The sequence below is a fragment of the Procambarus clarkii genome, chromosome 35, assembly GCF_040958095.1.
Source record: "Procambarus clarkii isolate CNS0578487 chromosome 35, FALCON_Pclarkii_2.0, whole genome shotgun sequence".
NCBI classification, from domain to species: Eukaryota; Metazoa; Arthropoda; class Malacostraca; order Decapoda; family Cambaridae; genus Procambarus; species Procambarus clarkii.
Genome location: NC_091184.1, coordinates 30,150,830 through 30,171,333, shown reverse-complemented (window position 1 = coordinate 30,171,333; position 20,504 = coordinate 30,150,830). Strand labels below are relative to the sequence as shown.

Genomic DNA, 20,504 nt, shown 5'->3' with positions numbered 1-20,504 from the left:
AGGTCTCCTGTAGGTCCTCAGTACTGGTAGGTCTCATGTAGGTCCTCAGTACTGGTAGGTCTCATGTAGGTCCTCAGTACTGGTAGGTCTCATGTAGGTCCTCAGTACTGGTAGGTCTCCTGTAGGTCCTCAGTACTGGTAGGTCTCATGTAGGTCCTCAGTACTGGTAGGTCTCATGTAGGTCCTCAGTACTGGTAGGTCTCATGTAGGTCCTCAGTACTGGTAGGTCTCATGTAGGTCCACAGTACTGGTAGGTCTCATGTAGGTCCTCAGTACTGGTAGGTCTCATGTAGGTCCTCAGTACTGGTAGGTCTCCTGTAGCTCCTCAGTACTGGTAGGTCTCATGTAGGTCCTCAGTACTGGTAGGTCTCCTGTAGCTCCTCAGTACTGGTAGGTCTCATGTAGGTCCTCAGTACTGGTAGGTCTCCTGTAGCTCCTCAGTACTGGTAGGTCTCATGTAGGTCCTCAGTACTGGTAGGTCTCATGTAGGTCCACAGTACTGGTAGGTCTCATGTAGGTCCTCAGTACTGGTAGGTCTCCTGTAGCTCCTCAGTACTGGTAGGTCTCCTCGAAGCGCTTGTCTGTGTGGCTTTTGGCCGTGACGGGACTGTAGGCGTTGGAGCCGTCGAGCGGCTGTATGAGCACCGGGTCGTCTGGGTGCACGAAGAACACCACTGAACGCCGAGGTCGCCTTTGCTGCATTTCCTCCTTCGGGATCAACACCCGATGTTCCTGGAAGACGAAGATGAAGGCCATTATAAAGGCTACAGGGATACTCTATTGACCGAGCGTGAGGTGACACTCAGACAACACCCTTGATCACCCATTTTGCTTCCCATTCAGAGTACGAGGAAGACTAAAAACCAGTGCACTAAAACAGAAGCGAAGAAGAAACAGGAAAAAAGAAGGAATCCCCACCTCCATTTAATACTCTGACCCAAATATCAGAGTAGCAAGGTTATCGCCAATAACCGAACTCAATTACGGGCTCTCCATAGCCCGTGCTACATAGGCATTTCGTTCTGAGTAAATCTAAAACAACAACAACAACAGAGTACGAACGTGCGCACTGGTGTCAGAAAGAACGTACCGTGGCGCGCAGTTTATTAGAGGTCCAAAACTGCAGGAGGTCTCCCACGTTGACCAGCACAGTGCCCAGCACAGGGTCGGCGCTCACCCATGAACCCTCGCGGTTTCGAACCTGTTCAAAACAACATGTTTAAGTGATATACCACTTAAGATATGTTTTAATTTGCATAATTAAGGTGGTGTATCTGAGGTGAGAGATTAATTGTGGCTGCCCCCGTCTATTATACGTATCATAGCGAATTTTTAGTAACTTAGATATAATTTATGTGTTGTCAAGTGTCTGGCAAGATTAGTAGTATCGTAGGTTGAGAGCTTCGTAACACAGACTGTGACTGACACGACTCACGTTCAAGAGTCTCATGGGCAACATGGACACAATGTTTCAGTTGACATATTGTTTAAAGATGAGCCTTTCCTTTCCACAGTCTAATGCACGAAACTTGGGTTATTGCTAGTGCATAACCCATACAGCACAACTATGGCACCGTGTCGTATTGTTGAACCACGTCCAGTCACGTCCTACAACACACCTGCTCCACTTCACGTCCAGTCACGCACCACAACACACCTGCCCCACCCCACGTCCAGTCACGCACCACAACACACCTGCCCCACCCCACGTCCAGTCACGCACCACAACACACCTGCCCCACCCCACGTCCAGTCACGCACCACAACACACCTGCTCCACCTCACGTCCAGTCACGCACCACAACACACCCGCCTACCTCTAGGCCTCCCATGTTATCCTGAAAGAGGAGGGTGACGGTGCCGTAATCAGTGTGAGCGCCGCAGCGGGTGGCCCCCTCACACACGCTAGGGGGCACTGGCGGGTAGTAAAGCAGACGCAGACACGTGGCGTTGTTGTCGCTGCACATCTGCTGGTGGGTCGACACGAAGTATGATCGATCCAGATCTGCAGAACACCGCACGTTAAGCTGAGCGAAGGTGTCAAAGGTGAACATGACGCCTTCGTGAGAGAAAACGAGACCTTCCATCACAACTGGGTCACTAAACGAGGCTGTGAAATCCCCATCCCTCTCCCACCAGCCTCGGATATATGACCATGCTAGTTTAGACAGAATATCAACACAGGTATAGAGTCACTCTCTCACCACAACTGTTGCAACGTGCAAGGACTACTCTGGGCGGGTGAGACATCTCCTTAGTTCTGCTATTCGTTGGGTGAGGATAAAAATAAGAAATTGCTAAGACATTTGAAATAAAAAAACAGGAAAAAACATTATTAATATAACATACGAGGAAGAAATCCTTCTAACTACTCGTAACAAAAGAAAACAATGATACGACAGGCACTAAATATCGCCCAAATGCTACTTTGAAATAGATACAGGTTGGTGCTGGCCTCGACTCAAGGGGGAGACTTGCCTAATCCGATGGCAATGGCGGTGAGCACCCTGGAGGCCAGCTTTTTGCAAGCGGCCACCAGTGCCTGGACCGAGGGCCGCAGCTCGACCACCTCCTCGTCGGGGAACATGCCGTCCACCTCACGCACGTCGTAACTCTCCCTCAGCTCCCGCACGTCTCCCTCAGCGATCAACCTGCCCACAGGAGGAGGAAGACAAGCTTAGTGTAGCTGATGACATGTGCTGTCTGTATACAAGGTTCCTACTAGTTGAATACAAGGTTCATACTAGCTGTACAAGAGGTTCATACTAGCTGTATATCAGTCCCAGATTAACTGCAAATCAGGTTCATGTTAATTGTATATCAAACTCATACTAATTGTATATCAAGCTCACACACTAACTGTATATCTAACTCATGCAAACTATACACAAGGCTTGTACTTGCTGAGCAATAGACACGAACTAACTTTGTACCAGGCTTATACTAACTGAAAATTAGAATCATAATAACTGTAAATGAAGATCATGCTAAATATATATATATATATATATATATATATATATATATATATATATATATATATATATATATATATATATATATAGCCATACAAAATAATGGGATTCTACTTACTGCATACCAAGTTCATACAATTTATACACTTGACACATACTAACTATACACCAGGCTCATACTAACTATACTGTACACCAGTTAGTATGACTGTATACCAGGCTCAGATTATACACCAGGATCATACTAACTCAACCCATCCTCCTGCTTAGATAGTACTTTTGTAACTCTGTGGACCATACGTAGGCGTCATAGACAATTAAATAGTATAATTTGGTAATTGCTCTAGTAGATATTTGAATTTTATATTTGAAATTGATATTTGAAAAAGTAGAATTTGACACTTTATAGAATTAAAAAATAAATCTAAACCCCCAAACTTTCATATTCCAAGGGCTAGTATAGCACATATTGGAATATTGCAAGCGTATTGGCCTTTGCCTTTCCATTGGATAATTTCAGCATCGTGGAAAGAGGAGGGACGCTGCTGCATGGGTAACAGCTTCTCCATATCAACCTACCCTAGCTTTGCGCCCTGGAAAGGGCACTCCAGCCTCGACAACCAGAGTGCAACTCCATAGTCTCTTGAGACTGCTGGATGCTGTTGTTTAAGATTCAGCTACTGGAAACAAAAAGTTCCAAGTAGCACGGGCTATGGTGAGGCCGTAGTGGACTTACCTGGTACAGGAACGGGGCTGTAACTGCTGCTAGATGCTTACTACTATTTATACAAGGAGAAAGAGGAGGGAAGGGGGTCGTACCTCTCCTGGCCTGGCTCCGTGTACCCCTGTAGTTGGGTCGTTCCGCGCTTGTACCGCATTTTGGTGGCCGAGTCCAGCTCGAAGAACTTTCCCGACCACTTGTTCACCTCGTCTACCTGCCGGGTCAGGATCAGCCTCACTCATGTTGTCAGTGTACACGTGGTTACAGTATGGTGAGTGAAGCGGTCAGTTTCACTCACCATACTGTTTCACTGAAGCGGTGTTTCGCTTCTGGAGCGAAACGAATAATGAGAAAGTTTGTAATATATGATTGTATAGGGTGTTTTAGTGTTGGGGCTTGATACTCACCGAGCGGGTGGAGACGCCGTGGTTACTCAGGTACACGAAGCCAATATCGCCAAAGGCCTTGACAAGACTCTCTCCGACCCGGCGCCATTCATCTTCGCTGGGTTTATCAGGCCCACCAACACCTGCCGAAGGAAATACCTGTAACATCTGTATTGTAATGACGGGGGACGAAAAAATACATGGCAAAATTGTATTATTTTCTTCCTGTCTTAGAGTATACATGCAAACAATATATATATATATATATATATATATATATATATATATATATATATATATATATATATATATATATATATATATATATATATATATAAATATATATATATATTTTTGAGTTTTCATTCACATATATATATATATATATATATATATATATATATATATATATATATATATATATATATATATAATATAATATAATATATAATATATATATATAATATAATATATATATTATTGACCCGGCCAGGATTCGAACCCATGCCGTCCAGGATCATCCCTGAACGTACACAGTACTGTGACCACCACACCAATGATCGTCTACACATCGTGCGCATATATTTCGCATGTTTTACTGTATTCTGTAATATTTGTTATTTTTAATGTGTGCTTTGGAATAGTTCTCGTCAGTCTATTTTTGTAAAAAAAAAAATTATTTTGATCAATAGCTTCTAATATTTCTGAGAATTTTTTTTTCAATATATGCTCATATGCTCTTCAGATCGATGAATTCTTCTCAAAACAAGATTGTAGGTGAGATTAAGAGCGCAATAGTCTTGATTAAGTTTAGTTGGATTATGTTGATTGATCAACTGGAAATAACCTTTGTAGCGGACTCGGTGCATAGCCCTACCTGCAGCAAGATAATAGTCTTGGCGTGACAAGAACCTTCTGCAGTCCCGAGACGTAATAGCGTGTCTAGGACTGGTGGTGGGCGCTCGCCACCCGCCTGCACTCTCCTACCTACCCATATCCACGCATGGCAGTTGAGAGGCGGGACCAAAGCTCCAGAGCTCAACCCCCGCAAGCACAACTAGATGAGTATACCGTCGTCTCTATTATCGCGAAGGGGGAATAAGACCTGACCAAAATATTTACCCCCCCCCCTACGTCATCGTCATAAACCTACCTTAACCTAACCTAATCTAATCCCAACATGAGATAACCCTAACCCAGCCAAACCCAACTCAACCCAATCTATCCTAACCTAACTTGACTGAACCTAACCTAACCTAACGAAAATAAGATATAAAATGTTAGCACGTCCTCATAAATAAATGACAAATACTCGTTAATCCGAGCGTCAAACTCCCTGTTTGTTTATGAAAAACTCCATGCACAACATGTTCTCAGAACAGGCTCGTTAAAGCAGCGGCCGTACCCTAAGTCGCATTCATAAATTTATATATATATATATATATATATATATATATATATATATATATATATATATATATATATATATATATATATTTACGGAATTGAACATTATAGTTCTATGTATAGCTAGGCGAGGGTTAGGTGTTTAGGTTCTGTTGGCAATTATTTGTTTTTGTAGTACGTGGGTGAAGCATTTACAGCGTTGTGGTTCGAACAAATGTTGTCAACGAAGCACTGTTCGACAAATATTCGAGCGTCATCCCCTGTGACAGCCCGTCCTCATAAACAAAGTCCCAAGACCATTCCATGCACCCGCCAACCCCCCAGTTTATGAATGAAAAAGGGTTTACATACGACTCTCAGCTAATGACGTTCGAACACTTCCGGAACAAGTGCTTCACTGACGACTTTTGGTCGAACCACAACGCTGTAAATGTTTCACCCACGTACTACAAATACAAATAATCGCCAACAGAACCTAAATACCTAATCTAACCAAAGAAATGCCTAAATATGCACAGTATGCTAACATATAAAAATATTAACTATATACGAGAAAATTCTTATTTAGAATAATAGCACGTTAAAATGGATGAATGCGTCTTTGAGGTCGACCGCTTGATGGAATGGAACCCAAGTCCATTCCATCCAGCGGTCGACCCCAAAGATCCTTCAGCAGCCGGTGTGGGAGGCAGGCAGGCGTGACCAAGACACCCCCGCTACTGGTGTGTACTGAAGCCAGAGGAAAATGAGTTAAGCAAATTGTGTAATATACGAGGCGGCTATGTGTCACTCGCATACGTAAGAACATAAGAACAAAGGCAACTGCAGAACGCCTATTGGCCCATACGAGGCAGCTCCTATTTATAACCACCCAATCCCACTCATATACATGTCCAACCCACGCTTGAAACAATCGAGGGACCCCACATCCACCACGTTACGTGGCTAAAAACTGTAAAAATACGGTTAAAAACAGACAGTTTGCACACAAAAAGGAAATCTGAGAGTGTGACGTTGAGGTACAAGGCTTATTACTAGTGTAGCATCAGGTCACTAGATCTACCTGGCCTCTGCTTCCCACCAGGTGGATGGAGTAGAGTGAGTTGTAAACTCATAATTATTCCCCCATTCCCTAAAACTCCCCCCCCCCCCCACCTCTCTCTCTCTCTCTCTCTCTCTCTCTCTCTCTCTCTCTCTCTCTCTCTCTCTCTCTCTCTCTCTCTCTCTCTCTCTCTCTCTCTCTCTCTCTCTCTCATACTACATCAGCTCATTCCAAGCCTCTCCTTCTAAACTTTAAACTAAAGAACTAAACTCTACTCCCCCGCAGACCTTGATAGGTAAGCGTTGATAGGCAAGTGCAAGGGGTCACCACCACGCACAACAATAATAAGAAAGTCTCACCCAACTCCCCAAGGTCAACCACTGGGATGTCAGCAGTCTTCTCTCGCTGCTCCAAGTCCTTCATCACACTTCAGGTCCCCTTCAAGCAGTAAGACAGGTGCTACTTCTGGTAGAACTCGTTCCACGATCTTACGCCGTTCGCAAGTCCTTGGAAGACTCTGCACACTCTCTGAAATGAACGTAGAGTCCTTAAACTTGCCTCAAGTAGTTGGTTGTTCATTGTAGTCTTTCTCAGGATTGGCCAAGATTATGTATGTACGAGGGTCTCATAAGATGTTTGCTAAGAGGGTCTGGCATAAGCATGCACATCTTAAGACCCAGCATAAAGAGAACAGATAAAAACGTGCTGGACACACTTTGTTTAAAGCTTTGACTTCCTCTGACACGCACCTCACTTGCGAAATATTTTTGTTTTAGATTTATGTATATGACAACTATATTTTGTATATATACATGTCAAGCTTGAATACAATAATCGGCCTTTTTTCTCCCATTGTCATCTATTCTTCCTCTTGCTTGTGCGTTAATTAATTGAACTGGTGTTTTTCAGGCATATACAGGGAGTAAAAGCAAGGGGAAAATCCTTATAAGTCCAGATTTATAAAGCCGAGTTTAACAGCTTCATCATTATTATTGCCTGATTTGTATTGGTATGAGAGAGGGGCTTCACCCCTCCAATAAGGACAGATTCATGTCGCGCATGATAGGAAGGCTTAAGCACGATAGGTTAAGCTATCTTAATTATGAATGAAAAACCTATCGTGCAGGTTATCAAGGAACTCGCCCTTAACTTAAGCAGTGCAGCCAACACCAGTGACATCACGTACGTGGATTAATATGGACGGAAACATGTTGCTTAAGCCAAGGAAGAGTAGCTGGGACAGAAAGTGAACAGAAGAGGTGTACGTAGCGTGAGTATGATGTTCAGGGCACCAGGGAATCCAGCTTTGCTAAAGATCCCTCCCCTCTTACCCCTTTGACCCGAAATCTCAATACATATTAGCTCAGATTTCGACAAGTTACCGTTCTGCGAGAAGACAGGAATGTCAACAAGGCAGGAATCGATCAAGCCCCCGTACTTCCTGCACATAATTACAGAACACACCTGGGCTCTGTCACCTGCTGTTGCACAGTGCAAACACCGAACTGTGTCTTGTTTTTCGCCTCGATTATCCTGCCGTTGCATTTAAGTATTGTATTGCAATAAATATATATCTGATGTGTTGTTTAACACGAAAGCGCTCTCAAGTGTTTTCTTGTATAATTTTTCCTTCATGTTATATATATGTGTATATATATATATATATATATATGTATATATATATATATATATATATATATATATATATATATATATATATATATATGTATATATATATATACATATATATATATATATATGTATATATATATGTATATATATATATATATATATATATATATATAACATATATATATGTTATATATATGTATATATATATATACATATATATATATGTATATATATATGTATATATATATATATATATATATATATATATATATATATATATATGTATATACATATATATATATATATATATATATATATATATATATATATATATATATATATATATATATATATATAAATGAGTGAAACAGTTCACTGAAGGGCTCGAACCAAGGCCACGAAAGTAGGAGACAACCTCTATCCCCCACCCTCTCAACGACAGCACAAAATCATTTGGTGGTGAGACCGACATGCCAGCAGTACTCCGCGACACTGGGTGACAAAGGCCAACCCATAGTTCATCGATCCATTGACAATACTGCGTTCGCGCACAACATTTACCAAAGGGAAAGAATGATAGCTTTGGTATGCAGACGATGAGTCACAATAACGTGAAGATATGATGACCAAACCACACATCAGATGATAGAGACACGACGACGTTTCGGTTCGTCGTGGACCGGCTTGGTGATGGTCCACGACAGGACCGAAACGTCGTCGTTTCTTCACTTTGGTATGTGGTTCGGTCATTATTGCCGCCTGTACCCACTTCTTTTCTCAAAATTGCTTTGATGACGTTGCTTTAAATAACTCGGGAATTTCAGAGTTTGAAGAGCTTTACCTTCCATGGTGGCATTTGTTTGAATAAAAAAGAAAATAATTTTGGAATGTTTTCTCCTGAGCTCTGTTTACAGTGGAGCTCAGGCCGTGGTTGCTTCCCGTTACTTAGCAACAGTAAGAATCTGTTGACAAGAGAATAAAGCAAGGTTATGCAATTCTGTTGCCCTTCAATTCTTCTTAGTTTTTTCCCCTGTAAATGAGAAATTACGATCTTACCAAACACTTCATCTTTCATTTCAATTCTAACAAATAAGAAACTGTTTTCAACGAACATTTCCACCTGCAAAGCCTCAGATATAGGCTTGATCCTGTATAGTGTTGTCAGAGGCTGAAGCACAGTACCCTACAAGACCGGCCACAGGAGCTCAAGGCATACTGACCACCCAACCTACTGACCGCTACAAGTCTCTCACACACTCCCCCCTTTCCACCTCACCTGCATCATCATTTACCTGGCTAACTTCTGGCTACCTGGTTATAGGTTCGCCATCATTCTCGGTCGAGGTAGGATAGCAAGCACACTGTAAGTGGTCCCCATTGGTGGACGAGGTAAATTAGCATTGATTTGTATGGGAATAATTGGGTGGATGTGTGTTCATTGGTATCTACGACGGGGACGATGGGGAGCATGCGCGGAAGGCTCCCAGCCGGCCGGCCGGCCTCACAGGTGATCCTGGAGGCTTATTATAATCTTGAGTTATCGCGGGATGATATATTTAAGGTATTGTGTTATCTTACCATGCGCTTGGTGGAGTACTAACCCTGTCTCTTCCAACCTCCTCGTAAGTCCGTACATACGTTGACTTTTGTAAACAAAAACAAAATTACTGCATCGCTTTTAATGGTAAATCATGCATGATAATCGATCTGTTCTCCCGCATCGGGGCTGCCCTCAGCGTCATGGGTCACGTGACCAGCTGTAGCAGCTTTCAAATCTTTGGTATTTATGATCGAAGCTGAGGTTTGCGTCAAGCTGGCGTCTGGAGACTTCTCCCCAAACAATACATTTAATAATAAAGTGAACATTCCACCACGCGTGACACATCATATTAATGCCGACTGAAATTATCCCTTATTTAACATACAGACTTCCACAGGATACAGTTGTAACTTAATTTTGCATCACTGCGTCGTACCTTGTAATTATATGCCACAACACGTGTCATATATATATATATATATATATATATATATATATATATATATATATATATATATATATATATATATATATATATATATATATTTAGGGGTACCACCACTGGTTTAATTAAAGGGACCCACATCCTCGAAGAAGAAAATAAATAGTGTTCAGAGAAGACCTTGTGGATTCTCACTGAATACTTTAATCTTTTCCTCTCCTACCACCCCTATTATTTTTTTTTTATATGGTTTTATTACAATGCTACTGTTTACAGAAACAGCCACACCCACCACAGCCACACCCACCACAGCCACACCCACCACAGCCACACCCACCACAGCCACACCCACCACAGCCACACCCAACACAGCCACACCCACCACAGCCACACCCACCACAGCCACACCCAACACAGCCACACCCACCACAGCCACACCCACCACAGCCACAGCCAACACAGCCACACCCATCACAGCCACACCCAACACAGCCACACCCACCACAGCCACACCCACCACAGCCACACCCAACACAGCCACACCCACCACAGCCACACCCACCACAGCCACACCCAACACAGCCACACCCACCACAGCCACACCCACCACAGCCACACCCAACACAGCCACACCCACCACAGCCACACCCACCACAGCCACACCCAACACAGCCACACCCATCACAGCCACACCCACCACAGCCACAGCCAACACAGCCACACCCATCACAGCCACACCCAACACAGCCACACCCAACACAGCCACACCCACCACAGCCACACCCAACACAGCCACACCCATCACAGCCACACCCACCACAGCCACAGCCAACACAGCCACACCCATCACAGCCACACCCACCACAGCCACAGCCAACACAGCCACACCCATCACAGCCACACCCACCACAGCCACAGCCAACACAGCCACACCCACCACAGCCACACCCATCACAGCCACACCCACCACAGCCACAGCCACACCCAACACAGCCACACCCATCACAGCCACACCCACCACAGCCACAGCCAACACAGCCACACCCACCACAGCCACACCCAACACAGCCACACCCATCACAGCCACACCCACCACAGCCACAGCCAACACAGCCACACCCACCACAGCCACACCCAACACAGCCACACCCATCACAGCCACACCCAACACCGCGCACACCCACCACCGTCACACCCAACACCGCCATAGCTACGCCTAAATATGTAAAGTCTTGAGCCTGAACGAGCTGTCGTCATAAACAACTGGTCACCTATCTTACATTGTTTACATAAACAGTTGTGAGAGCCAGACAGCACAGGAGAGTGGACAGCTGCAGGTGCTGTTTTCCCAGCCTGCTCGTCCTGCTCTCTCACGGACGTCAATAACCACTTCTATGTATAGCGGTTTTCCCACCGACGCTTGTAGGTGTGTTGTGGTTGTTCACGTGGACCATGGAGGTGGAGAGGATGCTGGGGATGGGGCGATGACTTGTGGGTTTTTTGAGGGGTTTGGGTGGACTATATAGGTGGTTGAGGGCGGTAGCTCCTCAGTATAGGCTCTTCTGCTGTACCATCATGACAGGAACGATTCTGCTGGCCATCGCTGCGGCCTTCGCCCTCCTCCACCCAGGTACTGGCTGACACCCTCGCCAACACCTCCCATCTGCCCACTGCTCTTCGTTCACTTATTCTGGCAATGCAAATTTGGTTTACAGTAATAATTATATATTGATCTGATCAATATAAATGATCTTAACGTTAGTTGTCCAGGGCAACAGGACATGATAACATAGTATTTCAAGAACATTTCCAGCACTCTTTTGGTCCAAAACTACGCTTTTAACTCATGGCGTTGCTAATGTTGGGCACTGTCAACGTCTCTTGGTGTTGGTAAGTTCTTGTTAATATCAACAACTCATTGGTTGCTATTTTCTTGGTAATATTGATGACAAGCTTCAGTAAGACAAGGAACGTGTTGGTGTGTGATGGAATAGTGGTTATGTGTCTCGGAGAGGCTGCAGGATCCGAGTAAGGTCAGTAGAACTTCCGGTTGCAATTCATTTAACCATGTCGTAGCTCAGTCGACTAAGGCAGCGTCTGGGATCCTCTCGAACGTAGGTTCGAACCCTCATCACTGCCCTTGTGTTCATTAACGGTTATATTGCAGGAGGAGCGAAGGTTGCCGACGTGAAGGACATCTCCAACCCTTGCGGCGGCACTGGAATGGGTCCATATGACTACAGCCAGGTAAGTCGATCTCTCTCTGCCATCTTAGCATCAGCTAAGGAGTCGTTTGGAAGGTGTGGTGAAATAGTTTCAGTTTAGCCCATTTGTAATTTGATTAACGTGTCCTCAATGTCATTCCCGCAGCCAAATACTTCATCGTTTCCACAACAAGCGCTGGATTACATAACTAGAGCCTCATAAGGCATCAGAACCCTTCTTGACGAGTATCAGAGCTCCTTCTCCACCGAGGGCACCAAAGTGAAAGAATATCTTGGGATAACCTCATGTGCTTCCCCTGAGGTCACCTGAGGTCACCATTACCTCCGTGATGGTGACCTCAGGTGCCTCCCATCTTCCTCCTCAGCTGCTGTGCATGTCGTTCGTGTTCTATGAGGCTCAGCGCTCAGGGAAGCTGCCGGGGAACCAGCGAGTCACCTGGAGAGGCGACTCAGCCCTCAATGACGGCTCTGACGTTGGCCACGACCTCACTGGCGGCTACTACGATGGTGAGAGAAAGAGAGAGAGAGAGAGAGAGAGAGAGAGAGAGAGAGAGAGAGAGAGAGAGAGAGAGAGAGAGAGAGAGAGAGAGAGAGAGAGAGAGAGAGAGAGAGAGAGAGAGACAGACAGACAGAGACAGAGAGACAGAAGAAATATTTATAATAACATTCTTGTTTGTAATTTATTTAAGTTACCCCTTAGAAAGACATTCCTGGCTCTTTATTTACTAGTATCAGCCTCAATAGTAAACATACTCATTACCACTACATCTCACAACATCATATCCAATACTTAAAACCGCGCTGTACTATTTCAAACAAATGTACACTCCTTAGCTAATTGCGCGCAAAAGCTATCTATTATGTTGACAAGCATCAAAATTCTATTTTCAGTAAATAACACAAACAGTCCTTCCACTCGCTAGGTAAATATTTTCCTTCTTAATGTAAATTTTGTCCTTGATCTCTGAAGCAAAACAGACTGACACAAAATATCACCTGTTAATCATTTCGCGGGTATTGACACGGTTGACTCTTCGTGTTTCAGCTGGAGACTTCGTGAAGTTCGGGTTCCCGCAGGCCTTCACCGCGACCTTGCTGGCTTGGGGGCTCATCGACTTCTCTTCTGGATACAACTCTGCCGGTAAGTGCTCCCTCGAACTTCAGTTAGAACCTCGTGTGTGTCACCTGAACTCTACAAGGTACCCAGTGTGTATGTCACCTGAATTCTACAAGATACCCAGTGTGTCTCCTCCATTCTAACTCATCTCTTTTTGTGTCATCTTGGAATCCTGAGTGTCAGCTGGGCCCTAGTTGGCCCCCCCCTAGTCTGCCACCAACAGACTAAAGGGTTCTCTGTGGAATCTGGAGGTTTTGGAATGCTGTCCTGACGTCCATCTGATCTTGAAAGGGTTAAGATTGTTAAAACAAAAATTCTGTTGAATCCAGTAAATCAGACAAGAAAATGAAAGTGACTCGTTACTCTAAGGTACGGTCAGGTAATTATGAGGAAGAAGTCGTGTGACTAGACAGCACTTGGAAAGGATATGAGAACAATGAATCTGGGATGGGGCGGAGGGAAAGAATGGTGCTCAAACACTTGTTATTCGAAGCGTAGTGTGTCGTCAATTTACAAGTTTCTGGCTATAGTGTGTCCTACAGGTGTGTGTTCCACTCTCACTCTTCACTTTCTGGCAACTTGTGTATGTGTTGGTGAAGGATGAGTATATGTCGGGGAAATATGGGTTTGTGTGGATGAAGGACTGTTCCATCTTCTCTTCCTTCTCCGTGTTTCATCTCTTCTCTTCTCATGTCTTGTGATTCGCCTCCTCATTATCTCCGCCCGTGTTCCTTCTTCTCGCATTCTGATTTTTCCGCCTTATTGTCCTCACTCATATTTTCATGCTCCTCATCCTTGAAAGTTCCTCCTCACACTCATGAGTCCCGTCTCCTCACAGGTCAGACAAACTATGGTAAAGACGCTGTCAAGTGGGCCACCGACTACTTCCTCAAGTGTCATACCGGTTACTACGAGCTGTACGGCCAGGTGAGTGTGTGTGTGTGTGTGTGTGTGTGTGTGTGTGTGTGTGTGTGTGTGTGTGTGTGTGTGTGTGTGTGTGTGCGTGTGTGTGTCCCCTTGAGAGCTGAGAGTGTGATAGAGGTCCTCCACACTCAGAAGAGGAGTGTGGAGGACCCAGAGTCTCGACCTGCAGCACATCACCTACTGTGTCTTGTCTCGCTCGAAAATACAACGGCGTGACAACACCCTGTTATTCTGCTCATGTAATCAGCTAACTCTTAGAATGCCCGAAGCTTCCTACCCACGTCAACCAACCATTAACCTCCAGAGAACCATTACAGTGTTATCCACATAATCAGGTCATTAACCCTGCGGTAACCGATGGTATGCTAACCACGTAGTAGATTCTTTAACTCGCCTACCCACGTCACGAAAGTTCAGCTATAAAACCGCAGGTATGGCATGGCTGGAAGTTACGGGCTGTTTGTACTCGTGCCACCTCTTGGGTGGCGTAGTCTTAATCTTTATCACTCTTCTAATCGGAGTCCTTGTTGGTCACCTCCTTCAGGTTGGAGATGGACACATCGACCACAACTACTGGGGCCGGCCCGAGGAGATGACCATGCAGCGACCCTCCTACAAGATCGACAGCAACAATCCCGGTAAGATGTAATATATATATATATATATATCAGACAACACTGATTCTTTGGGTAGGTTAATTTGGCCACAGATAAGTACAGAATGAATTTATATTTTAGTAACATGTAAAACTACTTCGGGTCTCTTTAGCTTCCTATTTCAGCCATCTTTTTTGTCCCGAATCTCCTCTCTCATTTGTCTCTAATCACTCTTTAACTCCCTTCCCACTGACTGCCCCCCTCATACTTCTTCCTCACAGGAAGTGAACTGGCCGCAGAGACCGCTGCCGCCCTGGCTGCCGCCTCCATTGTCTTCAAGGTAAACCTTTCCTCCTTTAACGTCTAATATAATGCATAAACCATCTCAAGATAGCCTGCTTTTCCTTTCGTCATTTGCCCTCTCCGTTAAACTACATTGTGTCATCAACAATTTCAGTGTTATTTAAACTTTGCTTCTGGATTAACTCCAGAATAATATGCCTTGCTGCGATTCCCTCCAAGGCAACGACTTTCCACTACAATAACTACCACCACAGTGCACAATGATACAATGCACCCTCCACTACAATATTCACCACCACAATCCATTATGCTACAACCACCCTCCGCTTTAATACCTTCCAACTCAGATCCCTTTACATAACGACTTTTCAATACAATATATCTTACCACAATATCTTCTGCCCAAAAAAAATACATCTCAAAGGGATAGAGTAGCTTAGGCTATTTCTACCCTCATCTACTTCAAATCCCTCAAGGGAGGCACAAATCCACTTGAGTACAAATCCACAAATCGCAGTACAAGAATTACATTTAACATTGCAGGTTAATATAGCAAACACAGCAGATAAGTGTTACACTCTTGGTCATGGCTGATGTCTCGTTTTACCATCCCGCCAGAGCGACGGTAGCTACTCCAACACCTTGCTGAGCTCGGCCAAGGAACTATACCAGTTCGCCGACGAGAAGCGCGGAAACTACGCCAATTCCATCCCTGTAGTAACCGACTTCTACAAGTAAGTAATGGGAAGACAATGAGTTACGGACTTTGTTAAAAATATTGAGGACAATGTAAAACTTGTCCGTTCAACGTGTCCGTCATTAATTTCGTTTCATTTATCATTGTTTTATTTAGTTGGTTACTGGCTTTGTGTTCTTCTCTGCTAACTTCCCTAGGTGATATTAAGTGACTGTAGATCATGAATTTCTTCATGGCGGTGTTCCTGAGCTGGTGTCACGCACTCTGTGTTCCAACAGCTCGTGGAACGGGTACGGAGATGAGTTGTTGTGGGCAGCGGCGTGGCTCTACAGGGCCACCGGAGATTCAAATTACCTCAATAAGGCTAAGCAGCACTGGAACGAATTTGGTCTCGGCAATCCCCCACAGCAGTTCTCCTGGGATTCCAAAGCTCCCGGAGCCTATGTGAGTGCTTTAAGCTGTGACTTATTAGTGTGAATGTGGTATTAAATTGTCATTATTACAGTTGTGTTTTTTATATTGTTTCAAAACAAAACAAAAATGTCAAGAACAGCCGTGTTTGCCTCCCAAGCCTCAATGGAAAAACCACAAAGGCTGATTCTAGTCCAAACCCTTTCACCCGTTACCACCTTCATTGACACCACTTTTCCCAGTCATCACCACCATCATCACCACACAGCTTCCACAGTAAGCTTCACCACTATCTCTCCTGACTCCACCCAGGCGGTGCTTGCCATGGCTGACGGCGACTCCATGTTCTCAAGTGCCCTCCAGACCTACATGAACAACATCAGGAACAGCGCGCCCTATACTCCGGCCGGCCTGGTGTACCTCGACGCCTGGGGCTCCAACCGACATGCCGCCAACGTCGCCTTTGTCGCCTTCATGGTAAAGTAGTCCTTCATGTTCGGCCGTGTTAGTGTGGCTGGCGAGCTTGGTCTGTCATGCAGTTTCATTTTGTGGGGCACAGTAAGATCTTTATATGTTTACTCTGGTTTAAAATATCTTGGCAACACTGGAAAAGTTCAAACACTATACTTGTGAACAACTGGAGGTGGTTTCCGCAGGCCGCCAAGCTGAACATCGACGCCAGCGCTAACCACGCTTGGGGCAAGAAACAGATCGACTACATGCTGGGTACCCCGCTCCACTCCTTCGTGGTGGGCTACGGCAACAACGCCCCTCAGCGCCCCCACCATGCCGCCGCGTAAGGCACTCTTCCTTCATACTCTATCAACTCGAATATTAAATATCAGACACGGAATACTTCACTTCTTGCGGGTCGGTGTTCAATCTCCGACCGTCCGAGCGGCTGGGCACTATCCCAAATCCTTACCGCTCACATTCCTTCCAAGTGCTGTACAGTCGTAATGGCATATCGCATTCTCGTGATAATTATCGTGTCTAACGGCGTCATCCTTGTTACAGGTCCTGTCCCGACGAGCCTCAGACCTGTGACCCTAACTGGGCCATGAACCAGGCAGGAGCCAACCCGCAGACACTCTGGGGCGCCCTTGTCGGCGGCCCTTCGCAGGTGAGGCCCTCGGGCTGGACATGTGTGTCCCTTTCGTTCTCACTCTCCCTCTTTCTCTCTTACACTGTTATTTTTTTCTTGTATATCTTGCAACCCAGATTGTTTTCAGTCTCACAATGACCTTTCATATAATTAACGAGCAGGTCGTGCCAGGCCCCACCCAGATACTAAGATTCCTGCTCATCTCCCCCACAGGACGACTCCTACTCCGACGACCGCGCTGACTACCAGCACAACGAGGTGGCTATCGACTACAACGCTGGCTTCACCGGCGCCCTCGCCGCCCTGGTGGAGAACCACTCCAAGTAGCTGCAACGTCGGTATTGCTAATTACCAGTAACAGCACCCGTGTTCCTGCTTCCACCTAGCGGGAAAGTTTATGTAACAAAGTTATCAATGTTACTACTTCCAATTCGCATCAACATACATTTCGGCAAATAAATTATCTTGTAAGTTTATTAACAAGACAAATAAAATAGCATTGACAAAATCTGGGTTGTTATTCCTTTCCGAGTGTTGATTTTCACCAGCCTTCGAGACTCGGGTCCAAAACATCGACCTCGCAGGTCCATGTCTTGGACCTGACTATAACAGCCCAGCAGACTGAGGCCAAGTATAGTGAGATATGCAGGCGATGAGTCACAATAACGTGGCTGAAGTATGTTGACCAGACCACACTAAAAAGTGAAGGGACGACGACGTTTCGGTCCGTCCTGGACCATTCTCAAGACGATTGTGAGATATAGTGAGATAGTTTTCAGGGGAATAATGCTATATTCTCTGATGTACGTATAGGCTCGATAACCCTGTTGATTAGGACCCCCAATAAGTACACGTCGCGCGGCCCCAGCATGTCTCGAAGATGGATGAAGTCATTGTACGTCACGAGTGAAAGTGGGTATGGGTTGTGGGTCTCGTCATCTTCTGCACTTAGAGTGATGTTATTGCTAAAAGTGTGTATAGTACTGAGCTTGTACCTCAGGTTCGAATCCTTGCAAGTTCATTGAGTGAACTTCCCGCCGACCAATGCCCAACCACTTGGGGTGGACGGTAGAGCGACGGTCTCGTTTTATGCAAGTCGGCGTTCAATCCCTGACCGTCCACGTGGTTGGGCACCATCCTTTTCCCCGTCCCATCCTAAATCCCTATCCTGATACCTTCCAAGTGCTATATAGTCGTAATGGCTTGGGCGCTTTCTCCTAATAGTCCCCCCATTTAATTGAGAGAACTACTGGAGACTGTAACTTAGGAACAATCCGGGTTTCTACACAAAGACAGCAGTGGGAGGCTAGACCCTCGGAGATAGTCTTACCTAAGTTGTAGGCATGAAACGCTACTTGTCACAGGACCCTTGGGGGTCGGCCCAGATGCCATGCTCTAATAAATATCGACATCTTGAGTGTCGATGTTGCGATTTTCATCCTTGTGATTTTCATGATGTCTGAAATAAAAATTAAGGGTGTGTATTCACCTAGATGTGCTTGAGCTCTGCTCTTTCGGCCCTCCTCTCTCTCAACTGTCAATCAATCAACTGTTACTAACTACTATTTTTTTTACACACACACACACACACACACACACACACACACACACAAACACACACACACACACACACACACACACACACACACACACACACACACACACACACACACACACCTAGAAAGCAGCCCGTAGCAGCTGTCTAACTCCCAAGTACCTATTTACTGCTAGGTAAGAGGTGCATCAGGGTTAAGGAAACTGTCCATCTGTCTCCGCCGGGTGCGGGGATCAAACCCCGGTCCCTAGGTTCTCGAGTCTAGAGCGCTGTCCACTCGGCCACCCTGCTTGCGTGCGTGTTTGTTGGTGTTGGCAGATAAGATATTTAAGGTATTATGAATATGTTATTATGTGTTACGTATAGAACGTTAAATTTCAAACAATTAAAAAGGTGAAGAGCACCAGATGTGAGGCTCTGGTCCTCTCTACTACCTGGAGAGGTTTAAGGAAGAATAAAACGTGAACGTTTACAGAACACAGCCGTGTTCTTCGAGAATGTTTTAGATTTGCATAAACATTACTTGGGACATGCTGATATTCAATGTATCAACTAGAGTTGTGCTGAAATAGTGACTATGTACACCGTTGGGACTGAAATAGTGGCGATGTACGCTGTTGGGACAGCCAAGTGGTCATCTTTTGTTATATAGCACTAGTAAAGGTGAATAAAGTAGTGATATGGTTTATCTGACTGGTGCCAGAGGTCACAGGACTTCTCCTAGCGCTGTAACGAGAGTATGTGCGTCAGTAATCACAGGGTGGAGCTCCTACTCCATTCTCAGAGGTACTCCACATTTGTTTTAAGCTAAGGAGCTCTCTGCAACGAAGGTGTGCGCTGACCACTGCACGCTCCCCACCCCCTCCTCCCAGTGCTCCCTCTCCCAGACACCCAAACATCCTGCACACATTGCTCACAAGGGTAATCTTCTAAATAGGTGGGCGTCTTCTCCTAGGCAACAAATTTGGCATGGGGTATCTCATATCAGATGGCCAAAAGCAACCTTCGCCCCTCCGCAGAGCCTGCTGGTCACAAGTGAAGACCACACTCCCACCCTTCCCGTAAATATCTCTCCATGCCTTGGCGTGGGCCTGGGATAGAGTGGGGGTGGCTGGGGTGAGGCTTCCCGTCGCTCGTGTTAGGGAAGGGAGTGAGAGTGCATGTCACTGTCTGAGTGATAACACCGACCTTAGCACCCACTCACAGGTCTGAGGGGTTTTCCAAGTGTGAACAGATGCAGCTGGCTCGACGGCTCTCGATGTTCAGAGCAACATTGTGCTCTGCAACGTTTACATTATCAGAAATTTATTTAATTCAATAAACGTATATTTTCCTGTGACGGGGCCTGTGGAATCCCACGATTTTTTTCACTTTGTCATAAAAATATATGTAACGATGTTAGCGCCGTCTGTTGACCGCACTTCAC

The 20,504-nt window shown here is 45.2% G+C and overlaps 2 protein-coding genes across 3 annotated transcripts; one reads left to right on the top strand and one right to left on the bottom strand.

Annotated features, from left to right (window-relative positions):
- Nucleotides 1–401: 401 nt before the first annotated feature.
- Nucleotides 402–9,396, bottom strand: LOC123768499 (uncharacterized). Of its 2 annotated transcripts, none has more exons than XM_069336240.1 (8): nt 9,276–9,396; nt 6,891–7,059; nt 4,104–4,225; nt 3,795–3,910; nt 2,479–2,651; nt 1,818–2,059; nt 1,091–1,201; nt 402–732 (listed from the first exon to the last, which is right to left on the bottom strand). In XM_069336240.1, the coding sequence occupies exons 2-8, from the start codon at nt 6,952–6,954 to the stop codon at nt 550–552; spliced, it is 1,011 nt and encodes a 336-aa protein (XP_069192341.1). In that variant the 5' UTR covers nt 6,955–7,059; nt 9,276–9,396; the 3' UTR covers nt 402–549. The 2 variants fall into 2 exon arrangements, with proteins under 2 accessions (XP_069192341.1, XP_045615066.1); XM_045759110.2 differs by having other exon boundaries at nt 1,818–2,005.
- A 2,228-nt stretch (nt 9,397–11,624) lies between these two features.
- On the top strand, nt 11,625–18,031 carry LOC123768563 (endoglucanase E-4). The gene is made up of 13 exons (XM_045759213.2): nt 11,625–11,775; nt 12,313–12,392; nt 12,736–12,877; nt 13,416–13,511; nt 14,326–14,414; nt 14,956–15,049; nt 15,289–15,347; nt 15,929–16,044; nt 16,286–16,451; nt 16,731–16,895; nt 17,075–17,214; nt 17,436–17,541; nt 17,737–18,031. Exons 1-13 carry the CDS (start codon nt 11,721–11,723, stop codon nt 17,848–17,850), a joined length of 1,422 nt encoding a protein of 473 aa, XP_045615169.2. The 5' UTR covers nt 11,625–11,720; the 3' UTR covers nt 17,851–18,031.
- Nucleotides 18,032–20,504: the final 2,473 nt, after the last annotated feature.